Source organism: Cyanidioschyzon merolae, chromosome 4 (genome assembly GCF_000091205.1).
Source record: "Cyanidioschyzon merolae strain 10D DNA, chromosome 4, complete genome".
NCBI classification, from domain to species: domain Eukaryota; phylum Rhodophyta; class Bangiophyceae; order Cyanidiales; family Cyanidiaceae; genus Cyanidioschyzon; species Cyanidioschyzon merolae.
In genome coordinates this window covers 167,062-183,825 of record NC_010130.1, presented here as the reverse complement: position 1 = coordinate 183,825, position 16,764 = coordinate 167,062, and the positions used below count along the sequence as shown (strand labels likewise).

At 58.1% G+C, this 16,764-nt stretch overlaps 8 protein-coding genes across 8 annotated transcripts, besides 3 other annotated features; 4 read left to right on the top strand and 4 right to left on the bottom strand.

The window, feature by feature from the left end:
- Positions 1 to 56: 56 nt before the first annotated feature.
- On the top strand, positions 57 to 1,028 carry CYME_CMD074C (hypothetical protein; the record flags this gene model as incomplete). The annotated part of the gene is made up of 1 exon (XM_005535383.1): positions 57 to 1,028. One exon carries the CDS (start codon positions 57 to 59, stop codon positions 1,026 to 1,028), a length of 972 nt encoding a protein of 323 aa, XP_005535440.1.
- Positions 1,029 to 2,160: 1,132 nt separating this feature from the next.
- CYME_CMD073C (hypothetical protein) lies at positions 2,161 to 2,520 on the top strand (the record flags this gene model as incomplete). The annotated part of the gene is made up of 1 exon (XM_005535382.1): positions 2,161 to 2,520. One exon carries the CDS (start codon positions 2,161 to 2,163, stop codon positions 2,518 to 2,520), a length of 360 nt encoding a protein of 119 aa, XP_005535439.1.
- A 531-nt stretch (positions 2,521 to 3,051) lies between these two features.
- Positions 3,052 to 4,701, bottom strand: CYME_CMD072C (hypothetical protein; the record flags this gene model as incomplete). Its single annotated transcript, XM_005535381.1, has 1 exon — positions 3,052 to 4,701. The coding sequence occupies one exon, from the start codon at positions 4,699 to 4,701 to the stop codon at positions 3,052 to 3,054; it is 1,650 nt and encodes a 549-aa protein (XP_005535438.1).
- Positions 4,702 to 5,263: 562 nt separating this feature from the next.
- Positions 5,264 to 6,095: a sequence feature (possible transcribed region).
- On the top strand, positions 6,014 to 9,688 carry CYME_CMD071C (unknown ribonuclease; the record flags this gene model as incomplete). The annotated part of the gene is made up of 1 exon (XM_005535380.1): positions 6,014 to 9,688. The coding sequence occupies one exon, from the start codon at positions 6,014 to 6,016 to the stop codon at positions 9,686 to 9,688; it is 3,675 nt and encodes a 1,224-aa protein (XP_005535437.1).
- Positions 9,689 to 10,806: 1,118 nt separating this feature from the next.
- CYME_CMD070C (probable FKBP-type peptidyl-prolyl cis-trans isomerase) lies at positions 10,807 to 11,448 on the bottom strand (the record flags this gene model as incomplete). The annotated part of the gene is made up of 1 exon (XM_005535379.1): positions 10,807 to 11,448. The coding sequence occupies one exon, from the start codon at positions 11,446 to 11,448 to the stop codon at positions 10,807 to 10,809; it is 642 nt and encodes a 213-aa protein (XP_005535436.1).
- Positions 11,449 to 11,915: 467 nt separating this feature from the next.
- Positions 11,916 to 12,412: a sequence feature (possible transcribed region).
- Positions 12,413 to 12,576: 164 nt separating this feature from the next.
- On the bottom strand, positions 12,577 to 12,834 carry CYME_CMD068C (hypothetical protein; the record flags this gene model as incomplete). Its single annotated transcript, XM_005535378.1, has 1 exon — positions 12,577 to 12,834. One exon carries the CDS (start codon positions 12,832 to 12,834, stop codon positions 12,577 to 12,579), a length of 258 nt encoding a protein of 85 aa, XP_005535435.1.
- A 707-nt stretch (positions 12,835 to 13,541) lies between these two features.
- Positions 13,542 to 14,541, top strand: CYME_CMD067C (probable prohibitin protein; the record flags this gene model as incomplete). The annotated part of the gene is made up of 2 exons (XM_005535377.1): positions 13,542 to 13,674; positions 13,760 to 14,541. 2 exons carry the CDS (start codon positions 13,542 to 13,544, stop codon positions 14,539 to 14,541), a joined length of 915 nt encoding a protein of 304 aa, XP_005535434.1.
- Positions 14,542 to 15,533: 992 nt separating this feature from the next.
- CYME_CMD066C (hypothetical protein) lies at positions 15,534 to 16,262 on the bottom strand (the record flags this gene model as incomplete). The annotated part of the gene is made up of 1 exon (XM_005535376.1): positions 15,534 to 16,262. The coding sequence occupies one exon, from the start codon at positions 16,260 to 16,262 to the stop codon at positions 15,534 to 15,536; it is 729 nt and encodes a 242-aa protein (XP_005535433.1).
- Positions 16,263 to 16,295: 33 nt separating this feature from the next.
- Positions 16,296 to 16,764: part of a sequence feature (repetitive element) that runs on past the window's edge.

The following is a 16,764-nucleotide window of genomic DNA, read 5'->3' as shown; positions in this document are numbered from 1 at the left end:
AGTCGGTGTTCTGTTTTACGTTTATTAATGTTTAGGAGTAGGCGCTACTATTCATTATGTGCTCTGGGAGCTTTCCGGTACGGCCAACGCTGACCAGAGAGGAGCTCGAGCGTGAGACAAGTGAACGCACGCGGGTAGCACTTGCGGAAGTGCTCGCTCGAAAGCGCCGGGCTGTTACCACGACTTCCAAGCACGAGCAAGTTCGCCCATTCCCATACGAGCTTCAGCGCAGTCTTCGGGAAGAGGTACACGAACTTGCCACGTCGGACGCAAGCGCCCACTCACAACGAGACCTTCGGAGCTTGGACCCGTTTCGACCGCCGAGACGACAGCGACGACGTAAGAACTCGGCAGGTAACAACAAAGGCTCCCAGGACCTCTTTGACAGCGTGCCTATCCATGACGACAGCGAGAGCGCTGGTGCTGGCGGGAAAGCTGCCGCAGCGTCTGACACTGACGCTGAGCCGGAGTACCAACAAGTGTCGCTTGTTCGTACAACGAACTGCAGTATGGTTCCGGTGTCTGCCGCACCAGCGCTACTTGACAGCTCGCAGTTACAGACCAGCGTTAAGCATTTGCGCGTTCCGCCAGTGAAAAATGGCCGTTTTGGTCCAAGTGCAAGGCGAATGTGGACAGGGAGTACCGTCGATGCCACCGGTGGTATTCCAGCATACGGATACGGGAGCACGTTTGCTGCGCCAGCCTTCACCGAGTTCGCTACTGCACTAGCGCGAGCAACTGGAGACCTATCCAAGCAGCGCAACGCACTGCGCTCAAGCGACGGGTGTACCCGAGAACATCTGCAGCCGACCGAAGGCAAACACGGTATGGGGAGTCAGAAACGATCACAGCCGGCCTTGGAGTCGCAGGGGTCCCTGAAATCTACACGCTCGTTGGAAATGGAGAGCATCCCCTCGAACGAAACTTTCCAGAATGGTTGCAACGCGGTCGATGCGTCTGCTTCGCCCACACAGACCACCAGTACCTTTACGAATCATCGACGACGACGAACTCGCTGGGATCGATAACGCATCGTGGTTTGCTTTGTGTGTGTTCCGCTGGAAACTCGCAACAGCCTGGTCTCTACAGCGAATTTGCCCTGTTCGAGGCATGATCTTCGTAACTTCAAAGCGAGACAAGAACCGTCCCAACGGATGCACGCGACGAGCACGAGCGCTGAGCGTTGCAGCGATATACGCCCCCGCGACATCGATGAACGCTCCCAGGAAAGGGTTTCACGTTTGCTTGTCTAGAGCACCGCGTCGCTCCGCATGCATGCAACCATAGACGAGGAGTATCGGTGACATCCGCTCAACTTAGACGACGCGGTACTGCCGTTGCTGCTGCTGCTGCTGCTGCTCGAATGGAGTCGATTCTTAGGAACGTTGGCGACTACGTACCCGTTTGCTTACGTCGCTATTGCAGCTCCTTGTCCACTCTAGGTGCAGATCCACCCAGGTTGCCACAGTGCGACACCGGATGTCGAGCGCTGTCCACCAAAGTGTCCGACACCAGTGCCACGCGGGGATCAGGTGGAACCTTGGCCTAAATGGCTTTTTATTTTCATCATGGACGCCAGGAGGTCGTCGCCTGGTGTCGTCTGCACGCCGATTCTCGGTTTGCGCTTCTGTTTCAGATGCTGCCGCGAAGGCAGAGTATGCATCCTGCAAGCCATGCTAGAGGTCTGTGACCGCACTCCCAATGCAACTGCTTCATCGTCTCGTTGGATCAGCGAACGAGTTGCTCGCTGCTCGGAGTCTTCGTTTGATGGTGCGCTGGACTTGTCACAGAGCCCGCTGACGGAGCTGGAGCTCACCGGCGTCCTGCAGGAGCTCGTGCAGCTCGGCGTTGCTCACCGAGTACGCTTCCTGAACCTATTCATGACCAATGTGCGCAAAATCCCTGATGTTCTCAGACGGAGCCTACCGCACCTGGAGCGACTATGGTTAGGGTGCGCGCCACTGGTCGCAGTGCCCACGGGGGGCGCTTCCGGTGGAGCTCGTCGAACTTGACCTCAGCTACGGTGGTGTCCTGGAGCAGCTCCCAGACGATGTGTTCTTATCGCTGAAAAAGCTCGAGACTCTATATTTGGGTGGCAATCAACTTAAATTGCTGCCGCCCTCACTATTCGACCCGGAGAACGGAAGCGGTGCCTCGTTGATGCATCTTGATGTGCACGGAAACGCCTTGAAAACAATGCCGCCCGCTACCGGGTGTTGCACAGCACTGCTTACGCTGAACTTGGGTCGTAACCAGTTAAGAACGCTTCCTTCCGAACTTGCGATGTGCAGCGACTTGCGCTCATTGCAGGTTTACGAGAACGATCTGCAGCTGCCGTTGCCAGAAGCGTTCCAGACAGCGTATCTCCATCTGGGAAACCTCAACTGGAGGGGAAACCCAGCCTTTGCCCACGTTCCAGCGGTGGTGGAGCGGCAGGGCCTGCGGGCTCTGCTCACGTACTTTACTCGCCCGTTAGCGGCGTCGGCGTCTCATCGAGTGACGGATGCTGGCCGCTCATAGGGCTCCATTCTGGAGACAACCGAGCACATAGCTGGCTGGCGAGGCTACATCGGAACGACCGCGCCTGTATGTATGGCTCGAGGCGCAGGGCGTGAATGCGAACCTGCCCCAGACGCGAGACAACTCGCGGCGATTCTCCAGGCGGCTCAAGAAACTGCTTTTGCGTTGCAGAAGCGGCGCACGAAGCGCGGCTAACAAGCCCCTACCCTGGTTACTGATGGGATGGGACGCGTTCGTACCCGCGAAGAATGCACACGCTGTGCAGTCGTGTCGGAAACTGTTTGCAAATGTGCCGGCAAATCCCAGTTGCGTCCAAGCAGCACCATGTTCCAAGCGACGACAACTTTAGACTGCAGAGGAAGTACGTTCTGGAGATGTCGCATGCATACGGTTCTCGAGGTCGCATTGTCGGCTCCTGGGTTCCATGACGAAGCGTTCGCATTCTCCGTGAGAAGCCCAAGCAGAAACGTCAGAAATCGCCACCGGCTGGAGCATGCACCGACCTGTATCCGCACTCGAGGCGGGCGCAGATCACACCTGAATGCGTCCTTTCTTCGAAGCACTGATCCAGAGATAATCCCCGATTACCAGTGGTGCAGTGGAAACGGGGCTTTCCGACGAGCCTATACTTGCATCTCCATTTGGTGCGCTAGTTTGCGCTGCGCTTGCGTGGAGCTCCTTCGGTTCAGCATCGAGGATTCCGTTGAACGCACGTTTTGGGGATACCAGCAGTGGACTCTCCTCCATCATGTTTCTGGGCAGCTCTAAACGCAAGCGACGTATGCGCCTTCCAGAGAATAGATCACGACGTTCCGTACCCGGCACGGTTCTGCTTCCGACATCAACCACTGTTGGATTCAGCACAAGCGTCTGAATGGATAACATGGGCTCTGTCGGTCCTTCCTCTGGAATGACGGAATCGGTTGGATCAGCGCCAAGCAGTGTCGCGGGGCGCGCAGCATCCACAGTTGCGCCTGCTGTGCCATGCTGTGCGCGTTGCTTCTCATTGTCGAGTTTTTGCCACCATTCCAGCATGCCGCGAATACCCTGGCCGAAAGCGACATGCGGCAACTCACAGCAGGCCAGCAGACGGCAACGGGACGCTGTCGCTCTCGGATGGCGCTTACGCTTGGTCATCCAGCGACGTAGCACTGCCGCCATCGCGGCGTCCTGCACAAGCGCGGCCTCGGAGAAGCTCGCGAACGAAACATCGGGATCCGTGGATCCGTACCGACGCATGGTCATGAAGAACGGCTCCAGTACTTGAGAAGCGAAGAGTCTGTATGCCGGCGATGATGCGTACTGCACTAGCTCATCGCAGATGCCTTCGCGTTCAGGGAAGTACAAACGTCGCACGGCATGATTCTCCTGGAGGTATCGCAGTCCCTGCTTTTCAAGCGCCTTACGATGCGTATTCTGCATACTGAGCGCCACGAGGTTGACACCCAGAGATCGACACGTTCGAAGAAGGTTCAGATAGCGCTCGTAGGGCCACATACATCGTTCATCCCATTTCGTTCGCTCGTAAAGCTCCTCCTCTTGAATACGGCCTTGGATGAAATCGTCCAAGTGACTCTGGTGCGCTTGTTCGAAAGCGTCCGATGCGACAGCGAGCGAGCTCCTCTCTTGGCTGTAGTCTTGGTTGGGTGCGACGCGAAGTGCCAACGCAGCGACGATTCGGGCTTCCATCGCGTGGTCCGTTTGGGAGCGCGGATGGTCTCCAACGAGCACCAGGTCCGCGCTTCTCGCAAGCGCATCCAAACAAGCTTCTTCATCAACCGCAAGCACTGAAGCGTGTTCACCGCTCGTTGCCAGCCGATAGATTGTGTCAGACGAGTAGGGTGCGAGGCGCGTTGCCCAACTCTGCTTCCCTTGGGGTTCTCCAAGCACCGCTTGTGCCTGGACTTTTGATTTCTCGTACGGAGCGCTTGCTGCAGGGGACGCGCTCACCGCCAGTAACCCGCAGCCGAGAAGCTGCAGCAGCGTGCGTCGACTGAGCTGGCAGTCTAGAAGCCGCGGTGTTCTGCTTGCGTACCCGGGCGTAGCGTTGTCTGCGCCACGAGCCAGAGAGAACACGAAACAACGACGAGCCCTGCTCGTTGTGCGCTGGAAACCTCTGGAGCAGGCGCTTGAACTCCTCGAGGTTCCAGTTTTCACGAAGCTTTCGCTGGCGACGAACATACATACATACCCACAAAAGGCCTGATGCTGCAGATAACGATGAGGAATCGCGGGGCGCTCATACCCTGACCACCACGCTCGTACGCCGCTTTCGCGCAGGCCGAGTTCAGGGATAGCACCGACGCAAGCGTTTGCGCGATGCGAAAGTAGAGCCCACGGGGTATGCAACGGTCGAGGTATAGTGACAATTTTCATATCGATGCAACGTAGCCGGTATGCGACAGTCGAGGCGCAGAGGAGTACAGTCGTCAGAGGAGCACCGGAAGCTGGAAGCAGAGGCGAAGTCGTACTTGTTCGGTAAAGCCGGAAATAAGCGCACGGAAAAGAAGCAGCCCCAGAGAAGACCCAGACTTTAAAGTGTACGCTCGAGTTAGAGCACCCGTTCCGTTTTATGGTGACATGGGTGTCGTCTGACACGACGCTGGAAGCGCGTTTCGCGTAGCAGCGGACGACCTCGCGTGATGCATCGTGCCTGACTAGGCAGCGGTATGTGCTACGCTATGCGGTACGAATGCCGCCACCGATGCAGCACCAAAGTGCATTCCGACCGTAGCGTGTATGTAGAGAGACCGACGTGCAGGTGCTTCGCGACTTTTTTTGACCGGCCCCTTGGTACTGATTCCAACTTGTCGTTGTACAAGTCGACCGTGAGCGGCTGTCCGACTGGGCTGGATCGCGTCAGCTCCTCGGGTTTCTCGTCTCCAGCACCACACCCGTCGCTTGGTATCGATCGTGGTGTGAAAAGTCTTCGTTGATGAACTCCTTATATGCAGTGCCGCTGGTTGAACGCACCAATTCAGGGATTGCTCAGAGTCGAACACCCCCCTCACCCTCACCCCCCTGTACCCCTAGAGTCTGGCCATCGCCAGGCCGGGCGAACGCCTTTCCTCGCCTAGATGCCCTCTTGTTTTTCTTTATCGCCGTCGCTCGGCAGTCGGCGACAAGAGACATTTTTTTGGTATTTTTTATCGCATCCGGCGATGACAGCCTTTCTTCCTTCCAATGAACGCACTTCTAACGCATCCGCTATGCACCATGGATAAGCAATTGGTTACCCACACCTGAGGATAAAATACACTCGAGGTAAAGGCCCATAAAGCGTACGCCACGAAAGCGCCTGCCTCAACGATCGTTCCCCCTGAGCTGCGCCGGTGGACGCCCACCGGCGCTTCGCTCCAGCCGCAGCGCATTCCTTGCTCGTTATTCGACGTTGACTGCAGCGTCAGGCGTTGCCTGCGGGCAACTGCAGCGGAGCCAGAGGTATCCGCTAGCAGCTGGGCGAAGGTGCTTTGCGCGAAAACGAACACGTTTCATGCGTCAAAAGCTTTCCTCGGCCTTCGCAGTGAACGTGACGCGCTTGCGTTTACGGCTGAGGGTGAAGCGAAGCAAAGCTTGGCAAGCGCCAGCAACGAAGTGCGCCCCAGCGGTTGAACCAGTGGGCCCGCGGTGCTGCCTGCGCGACACGACGGCCTCTGAGCGGGTGGCACGTACCCAGTTCGCGTCATCGTCGTCACAAGCAGCAGGCTCTGAGCGACACCTGGATTTGTCGTGCGCACAGGTAGCTGCAGTGGCTGGAGAGGAGCAGCTCGTGCATCTACACGAGCGTGAGCAGGCACCGTCGTGCGCCTTGGCCATGCAAGGTGCCGGAAAGTCGGACGATGACGTTGCTGGTGGCGAAAGCGTTTTCTTGCGTGCGCAAGCGACGCCACAAAAGCTCGTACGTTGTCGTCAGCACTATCGGACGCGGTGTCGCAAGTGCTTCCCACTTCAAGAGACGGCGCCCGGTTCGAAGCGTGTTACAAGGCCTGTCGCTACGAAGCATGCGCCTCATGAACGTGATGATGGGTCATTGGAGCGATGGCTTGGCGAGCTCGGTTGGTTGCGCCCGACGCGGCACAGGCACGATGATCTTGGCATGGACGAATCTGGGCGGCAGGCCTTTCGTCTAGGCAAAAAACTTCAACAGTTGCTCCGCGAACATCCTGAAGCGAGAACGACGATTGTACATGCAGTGTCTGAGGTGTTGGCTCAGTTCATGGCCGGCTCAGTGGAATCCGGTCGCGACCGCGTTCTGTTCATAGCGGCCTGGATGATGCAGTCACTCGTGAGAGACGCTCCCGTGACGCCGTCCTCGACCCGACCAGCGTTTTCGTCTTCAATGAGTGCCTCTCGAGATCAGTTTGTCTGGACGGACAATACGTTGCGAGGGATTCTAACTGCGGTCGATGCTGTCTTGTGTCGAGACAGCATGTGCCCTTCAAGTGCGCATCGGTGGGCTTTCGACGATCATCCGCAGCTCGATACGGACGTTGCACAGGACGTTGCCCCTGCAAACATTCGTCAGCTGCATCAGTCGCTGGCGAGTGAAGTGCTACACTGGCGACTACTGCTCGCTCCGGAGGATGATGCTGCAAATGCAAAACGCTTCGCAGACCCTCGAATCTTGGTAAATATGATCCGCCAGTGGCAGCTCCACACATTGCACCCAGCAGCAGCCGAACAGGCAGTAGTGCTCATGCGGGCGTGCGTGTCACGCAGGTGCTGGCGTGCTGCAGTCGATTTGCTGCAAATGCTCGGCCGACTAGGCGTACTCGACGGTGTCGTCTGGGGAGAGGAGCGATCCCGTTTGTTCCAGGAGCTGGTTGCCCAGCAGCAATGGTCGCTCGCTCGCGAATGCGCCGAATCTTGGAATGGCTTGCAAGGCGTGGATACACTGCACTTTCTCCGCGGTCGAGTTGTTGCGGATCCGCCATGTGTGTCGTCTGCTGGACGCGTTGCCGATCTGAGACCCCTCCATGGGATCGCACTTATGGACTTGGATGCGATACCAACGCCCGCGCTCACAGCCCAGCGTACAGGCGAACCCGCGAGCCAGGTAACCGATTCAAGCCCGACGACAGCAGCAGCAATGGATTCGCCTCCATTGAGCGTGCTTCGGCTGCCGCCGCATGTTCGCATCCACATGGTTGATACACCCGTTGCCGTCCACACATTGATGCAGTTTGTCGAGAGCATTTTGCATCAGCATTCGGACTCGTGCACTGCGGATACACCGTGGCTCGACCCTCACTGCGTCGGTCTTGACGTGGAATGGAGGCCGGTGCGAACGAGCGGCCTTCAACCGCGATGTGCACTTCTCCAGATAGCGTTCCCCGCGGATGTGTTTCTGGTAGACCTACTACGGATCGATGCGGATGCGTTGTTCGCAATGCGGCTGAATGAAGCCTTACGCCGCCTTTTTCGCTCACCAGCGATTCTCAAAGTCGGTTTCTGCTTCAGCTCCGACTTTGTGCGCCTCCGACACTCATACCTTGGTCTCTCCTGCTTTGACGCAATCGTCGCATTGCGAGACCTAGACCGGATCGGTTCAGAGGGCACGGATGCGTTTTGCGCTGACCTGGCGACTCTGGTTGGACGCACCAGCGTGCGACGTCGCGGACGTCTCACAGTGGGCCTCGCGCAGCTCGTTGCCGTCTTCCTCGGACGCGCGTTCGATAAGCGACCCCGTTGCAGTGACTGGGAAGCCCGCCCGCTCACACGAGCGCAGATCGAGTACGCCGCCCTCGACGCGTGGGTGCTGCTGGCGTTACGGCGGCACGTTCCGTGCGCATCCGCGTCGCTGATACGCACTGGATGGCGGACGGCGCAGGCAGCGCTCGCACGCATCGAGCGTATCACGGTTGCCGCTGCCGATGCATCATCCACGCTTGGACACGTGTCCGGGGAAGATACCTCACACGCACTGCATTACGATGCGCTGCAACGCGTATGCGATGCGCTGCAGCGGGCGCCCGAGCGATGGCGACGTCGCCCTGTGTATCGTGTGGGCGAGACGCTGCTGGCAGGTCCATTTTGTCTCGTTGATCGATTGGCCGCTTTGGAGCGGGCGCCGGCGTCGCTGCAGCGCGCTGCTGCGGATCGCATGGGCAAGTGCATCGCGCTCATCGCTGGCGGTGCCGAACAGCGCCCGATTCTCGTCGTCATGCAGGGGCAGCGTCGAGCACCACTGCGCGAGATTGCCGAACGTTTGGGTCTTGGCAGCGGGGCGCTGCGTTTTGCAACGCCTTTTGAGTTGGAAACTATTTTTGGTTTCGCGTCAGGTGCGGTTTCGGCCATTGGGCTTCGTTGCGAGCGGGTGGATGGTGGACACGGCAGCTGGACACCGGTGCTTACATTCATGGACGCTGCACTGCGTCGTGGCGAGGTCGCTGACGGTGGCAAGGATGCTGCCGATGATCTCATGTTCTTGTCTGGCGGCTCGCCGGAGAGCGTGGTCGCGCTGCGGGCCTCGGATCTGCAATGGCATCGTCAGGCGGTCTGGTTAACGACGACAGCGACAACGTCACATCCAGAGTCGAATGTGCGTGCGGTGGTGTCGGACACGGCCGCGCTGCTCACCGACAAGAGACGACTACGCGCATCGGCGACCTGGACGGAAACATACTTTGATGATCGTTGCCGGGGGTATTTTGTTGTGGATAGTACCATGGGTGGCCTGGTCAGACGCCTGCGTGCCCTGGGCCTGGATGTGCTGCATACGTGCGGAAAAGATCTAGCGCTTCTCTTCGAACTTGTCTGGACCCGGGAGGAAGACGTTCGATCTCCTTCGGCAAGCAAGCCGAGGGTGATCCTCACCCGCGATGCAGACGTGCTCGCACGAGCAACTCGGTACGGCGTGCCATGTTATTACGTCTCATCGACAAAGACGGAATCTCAGGCTCGTGAGGTGCTGGGAAAATTTCGCTTATCGCCAGCCCCGGAGAATTTTCTCGCTCGATGTATACAGTGCAACTGTGCTCGCTTCGAGCAGCGCTCTCGCGAAGAAGTGCAGACGTTGTTGCCACAGCGAACTGTGAATTCTTTTCATATCTTTTACGAATGTGCGCGATGTCACCAACTGTACTGGAAAGGAGCGCACTTTACGAGAGCAACGCGCCAGCTCGAAGAACTGGTGCGTCAGCTGCGTTGCGATGCACAGCAGACCTGAGTATCCGGTGGAGTGCACGCACCGAGCTGGCGTAGGCTGCGCGAAATCCACAGCGACCCGCCACGCGGTGTTCCCGGCAATGCCCATACCAACGACAAGCGCGAATAGAAGACTGCTTCTGACTCGGCCGCCGTCGCTGCCGCCAAAACCCTAGAATCAGCCGACAACCCTGGCCCCTGGAATGCAACCAGTGTTCTGCGTTGCATACGCGCGATACCAGGGCGGTACGCGGATGCCATTGTAATGCGTCGTCGAACGTGCTGCAACCTAAAGAGCGTATCGCACTGCAGACAGCGTGACTGCGCCGAGCGCGGCTCGGTTCTCTGTGATTTGCGTCTCGTAACGAATGGGCCCCGCTCCAGTCAGCATGTCGACGGGAAATACGTGAACTCTCGGTGGTGCCAAGTACGCCCGCTTCATCGATAAATGCTATGTATCCTTGACCGTGACCCGCTTGGTTTATCGACAGATGACGCCAAGGTATGGAATACACATCGCTTCACTTGCGTAAGAGGCATCACCGCTGCACATTGGCCGCGAGGCGCACCTATCGATCAGCGCGCCCGCATGCAGAACACCTCGCGACAACTGCTTTCCACGATGGGCAACAAGCCGCAACGGTGCTCGTGGACGACTGCATCGCCGCCGTACGCTGTGGCACTGTCTATATCGACCGCCCGCACGCTGCGCTTGGGTAGCCTGTGCGTCCGCGCGGGGTTTTGCGGTCGCGAGGCACAGGGTGCCCAGCGAGCTGCCCCCAGGTTGCCCTGACGCACACCCTGTGCGCACCTTCGCTGACATCGACCTTTCCATTCGCCGTGACTACATGCCCAAATTGAACCCGCTGTCCTTCAGTATAGACCGCGTCGAGCATCACGCTGCCCGAGAACGACATGCGTCGGGCGCTCGTCGCAAGAACGCCACCGCAAGTACGTCCATGTGCTTCTCGACGTCTGCGACTGTGACCAACCCCGCTAGTCCGTCATGCTCGATCCCAGAGCCGCTGTGTGTAGCGGCTTCGCGGCGACTCTGGTGCTGCAAACCGCGCTGCCTCCTGGGTCTCGTCGGTGTGGCGATGCCGCCTCTCTGAGCACTGTGCGCGGACAACACGCCTACACCTAGTCGTTTTCGCGGAGCTCGCCGCCAGTGACTTCAAGCAACTCCTGCTCGCGTCCTGGTACTTCATCGAGGCGCACTTCATATACGACCGTCGCGTTCGGCGGGATCGCGGGTTTCCCGGGGGACGGCTTGCGGCCCTTGCTCCCAAAGGCGTACGCGGGCGGCAACTCCAAGCGCCACAAGTCCCCGACGTGCATACGTTTCACTGCCTCCTCGACGCCTTTCACAAGGTTACCGGAACCAACACGCATGTAGAATGGCTCCGACGAGTCCATGATGTCGTCGAATACCCGGCCATTATAGGCCGCTCGGAAGCGGATCCCCACGAGGTCGCCCGTCTGCGGCTGAGGCCCGGTACCTTTTTCTAAGACCTGCACTGGAAACGGTAGTTCTGGGACATCTTTCTCATTCGCTGCTCTGGCTTTGTCCCACGCGAGTCCGCTCAGTGTCCAAACGAGCGCCTGTCCGAGACCCAGTTGCAGGAGGCGCCTCCGTGTCAACGTCATGGATGTCGAGACGCTGCCCGAGCGAAAAGCCCCTGCCGCACGTCTCCTGCACCCTGGTCGCACGTTTTTTATGCCGGCATTCGTTGCTCGTGTGTGCACACCTATCCCGTCAAGACCTATACCCGAAAGAAACATTCCTTCACGTTCTCCGATGATGATTGCTCTTTGGGAGCAAAGCGCGTCCCTCGGCAGAAGGCGACTGACGTGATCGCGCCCGCGCCCTGCGCATCGCCCGGGTGCACCGCGAGACCCAGGCACTCGTTGACAGGCCATGACGTTGGAGGAGCTGGGATGTTCACGCGCTCATCCTGCGGCTGCAGTCGCTGACGGCAGCTTTGACGTCTAGGGTGTTGTTGTCTATAGTTCGGTGGAAGGATCTGAGGTGAGTTGTACGTTCGCCAGCGGTGCATCTGGTGGGACACCACCGCAGTCATACTTCGTCATGTTGTTCTCTGAGTGATAAAAGGGCCTGAGGTGCGGTTTATGGTCGCCAGCGGTGCATCTTTCGGGACACTAGCACAGTCATACTTCGTCATGTTGTTCTCTGAGTGATAAAAGGGCCTGAGGTGAGTTGTACGTTCACCAGCGATGCATTCTACGGTCGCGGGAGCGGACGGCGCTGGCTGACGTTTGCGCGGTTTGGGATACCAGGGCAGCACGTTTTCGCGAGCTTCAACGTTTATGGTGATGCGGGACCCTTGGTGTGTTTCTCGTGTTTTTACGGTATCTTTCTCGGGCGCAACAAGATACGCGATAAAGACTGGCGCAGACGAACTCGGTTCACGAAAGTGACACACAACCGTTGCATTTTCGATAGCGGGAACAAGCATGCGCATCCATCTCAACGGATACGATCGGACAAGCGCAACCTGCCCGTTGCTCCAAGTGTGTCGCTGGTACCTGCCGTCCTGGAGCTTGTCGGCTGCACTGCGTGTGCAGTGTAGTGTGCTCGTTGTTAGCGGCGATACTGGTACCAGACGCTGCCGCTGGCACTGCTCGCCACAGCGCATAACAGCACTCATATGGAAACAGATACACGGAGCGCCGCGCATGCAACACAGGTCAGATGTCCGCGTCGCTCCGCATAGAACCCTTAAATGCCATTCTTTCCTGTCCGTTCCGTTCAGAGAAGAATCTCACCGCGTCGGAATCTCTGGTTTATATCGTCGCTTGCGTGACCGCTCCTTGATCGACTTGGAAGCACAAGCTCCATCCACAAGCGCTGATGCTCTCGACGCACCGCCGCATGCTGCAGCAAGGCCCTCAGTGCTGCCCGGGTTCAGTTTCTGACGTCATGGAGTTTGCCCGCACCTTGACCCACGGCCGCCAAGGGATCTGGCGTGCGGCGTCCTCAGGCCGTTCGGAGATCCGCTCAGAGTAGATGAAGATCGGCGTCAGAACAAGAACGAGGCCGAACGCTGCCACTGCAGTGTTCCTACGCCAAGCGCGAGGATGCGGCCACCAGCCGCCAGCTGGCGACCAGACGTCGCGTGGGTACGGGTAGCGCGGTGTACCACCCATGCTTACCGGTGGTACGCTGTTCCAGTTGTCACTATGACACGTTCGTGAAACCGCCAGTCGAATGTTACCACACTTTTCTGGAAGCAGCGACCTTATGGTAAAGAGCGTTACCCGGCGGAGGCGCGCACTACACCCGTTACGCTGGCGTCTCTACGTGCCTGTCGTCGTACGCACGAAGATGCGAACTCACGCGCTCGCTGAACCGAGCCCGCCACCAGCGGGACGCTTTCTGGGTAGCAGTCACACCACAAGAGGCTTCGGTGCTGGCACTCCTGGTACCAACCGCTTCCGGTCGTTCACGCGAGAAAAAGCGCCCTAGCGTAACGCAGGTCGCTCGTACGCAACCGTCGTTGAACGCTGCCTCCAGCTATACCGAATCAAACGTACTCCCCTCGTGTGCTTCTGCTGATGTTGCTTCTGTTATACGACTGCGATGTAGGTGCCGCTCTGCGTCCCAGTCTCCGGAAGAGCACCAGCTATACGAAGCCGCGCTTTCCGGGCAGTGCAGCAATGCTGCGCGCATCGCGTCGACGGCTGACGGCGGATGGCGCAGGGCGCTGCGCTGCCTCCCCTATTGGCTGGAGCGTTTTGTTACTGAAGAGCGCGCACGATCGTGTACTTTTTGCGTGTTTGCTAGGATACCTTGGGAGACTCTATTTTGTGTGTGTGTGTGCGTGTGCGAACGATTTGGGATCGGCCGGTAGGATATGCGGTTCCCGTTATCGTCTGGTGGGTTCGGAAGTGGTGGCGGCGGTGGCGCTGTGAACACGCGCCTGGTTGGCCTCGGGGTTACGGCGCTGGTGGGTGCAGCGGCCTTCTACAAGTACGCGCTCTATAATGGTAAGCATAAGCGAACTGGGGATACGTCAGAATCCTGGGATCATGAACACAAACTAACCATGTAGACATTCTACGTCGAACGCAGTCGAAGGAGGACACCGGGCTGTCATTTTTAATCGCCTCGTGGGGGTGAAACCCACAGTGGTGCCCGAGGGCACCCACATTCGGATTCCCTGGATCGATGTGCCGATCATCTATGATGTTAGGGCGAAACCACGCTCTATTTCAACGTTAACTGGTTCCCGGGACTTGCAGATGGTTCAGATCACGATACGCGTGCTCTCTAGACCCGACCCGCGACAACTACCAGTCATCTACCAGACGCTCGGTCTGGACTATGACGAGCGTGTGCTGCCTTCAATCGTGAATGAGGTGACAAAAGCAGTTGTTGCACAGTTTAATGCGTCGCAGCTGATCACGCAGAGAGAACAGGTGTCGCGTTTGATTCAGCGGAACCTGATCGAGCGTGCCAAGGACTTTAACATCCTGCTCGACGATATATCCATCACACATCTAGCGTTTGGCAAGGAATACACGGCAGCTGTTGAGGCAAAGCAGGTTGCGCAGCAAGAAGCGGAACGCGGTCGCTTTCTCGTTGAAAAAGCCATGCAGGATAAGAAGGCCACAATCATCCGGGCGCAGGGCGAAGCGCGCAGTGCCAAGCTCATCGGCGATGCCATGAAAAGCAATCCGGGCTTTATTGAGCTCCGCCGGATAGAGGCCGCCAGAGACATCGCGCAGAAAATAGCGAAGAGCTCCAACAAGGTATTCCTGGATGCGGGTATCTTGCAACTGCAGCTCGACTCTAGTGAGAGAGACGAGGACTTGGTCCGCGCGCTGAACGCTAACCCTGGTAGTAAAAAGTGATGCAATGCGGATACCTATTCGATTGAGTCTTGCTTTCGGGTCCGCGCTCTGTGCCGTGCGTATGCGCGTAGACATCAGCTGCACCTTGGACGGCGTGGACTGGACAAGAGTCCAGTGCGCTGGACTTGTGTCGTGTCCATCACGAACGACCAAACCGCGAGCCTCAGAGTTCGTGCGGAGCGATACACACCGCACGCACTTTGAACGCTTGGACACAAGCGGTATGCGCTTGGATGGTTTCACCCGCAACAGCGCGATACCACCCGCTCGCGGAGGCTATCCAGAATCCGACATGAGTCCAATGCCTTTGAATAAGGGACATGGATTCATGACAGATGGTGTGTCGTGGTTGTCAGGTCAAGACTCTCCGCGACAGAGCAGCACGAGCGTGATCGGGCGCCACCGATGAAGAGCCCAGATGCGCTCGTGGTGTCTGCAGCGATGCCGTGCTTCCGGGCATGCGAGATGGCTTTGCTCGCTCCTGGTTTCTTCTTGCGAAACACATTCGTTGAGGATGTGCTCACTCGAAGACAACCGAGCATCAGACTTTGAGCTGCATTGTAAACATCCATTCACGATCGAGTTTCTGGGAAAATACAAGGTCTGATGCTGCTCGACCACTGCCTGCACTGCGTCGGCAACCAGTCTGTGATGAATGTGATGTGAATAGATCCCGCAATACAGCAGCGGGTGCCGGAAGCACGCGGTACCCTGGATGCCACGGAGACACGAACTTGTCACTCGGTACTGTTTTGCGTGCGGGATGCATCGACGTGAGGCGAGCAGCTCCCGAGTAGAGGCGCTGCGTCGGTGTCCCGCTAGTGGTGCATTGCCCGACGTCCGAGGCACCCTGAATGTCACAGTGGCCGTCTGGAGAGTAGGCAGCGCGAACACTTCATCGCCGCCCTGTCTGCGATGAAGCGCGGGAATCGAGTACGCGCCACTGCTTCGCAACAATGAAGGCATCTTGGAGGCGCTCAGAGCCTCAATAGCTATCCGCCAGTCCGTGTAGGCGCTGCTTCCAGGTCGATATAATGTTCACGTCGAGGCCAGTACGAGGGTCGTATCCACACGTTCGATGGGGCTGTGGGCTCGAGCCAGGTTCGCGGCTCCAGCCAGTCACTCTCCAAAACGAACGCCCATAGCGCCAGCGAAGCACAAATCACAGCGGTGCCTGCGGTGCAGATCAGGGCTGCGTCTGCCGGCACCCGCCGGCTCAGGAAGAGAAACGCGGGGAGCGCCAGTGACCCAGATATTGACAATGACAACAAAAGGCGAGCAGTGCAGCGACTAGCTGCATTCCCAAGCGCGTTCGATGCGAAGCTCAGTGCGCCCGCGGAAGCCCCACGGAAGCTCTCCGCTCGCATCAACCACAGGAGCGCAAGGAAACCGGTCGCATACGGAATAGAGACAAGCGCCAGCCAGGCGTTGCCGGCCAGTCGAATGGCGTGCCAGTCAAGCCAAAAACCGCCGATGAACCCACCAACAATACCGCCTACCACACAAAGCACCAGCAACGGATAAAGAAGCGCGTAAAAGAGGAAGACACGAGCGCCACGCCGCGTCACCTGTCGCCACCAGCTCGGCGCTTCTGTGGTTGCCTGCAGTGCTGGCTCAGGGCGCTGTGCAGTTGAGCGCTCAGCGATGGGTTTCCAGTCCGTGCGGTGCGCAAGAACGGGCCCCTCTTCGAAGTACCGCTGCGAGTCGTTTGGTGGCGGCATCCTCGCGGAGGTACGCGAATTTTCAGAGCGGCGCCATCAACGCTGTTCTAAAGTCGAACGTCGCCACCGGTGTACAGTAACGGGGACCGGCGCCCTAGACAAGAAGACGCCAACTGATGTGCAGGCGCCTCGCAGTCTTTTTGGACCGGCCACCCACTACTGCTTCCAACTTCTTCTCGTATAGTACCACTTTGAGAGGTTGTCCAATAAAGTTCTCTCTTGTCGGCTCTGGAGGTCTCGTCTCCAGCACGGTATATTTCCTTATATTGATGGCGGCATTAAAGTCTCGGTTCACAAACTCCATCCGTTTCTTGCCATCATTGCTTGTTCTAACCAGCGCAGGTAGTCCACGAACTTTCGCTCTCCTTTCTATTTGCTCCTCCGTCAGCGGTCCGCACTTTGCTATATGTTCAGGGCTCCGCTAGCACTTTTCCATCTCGACCTTCTGAAGTGTACATCCCAGTTCATGGTGTGCATACGATGTTCGAAACTCATCGACAGG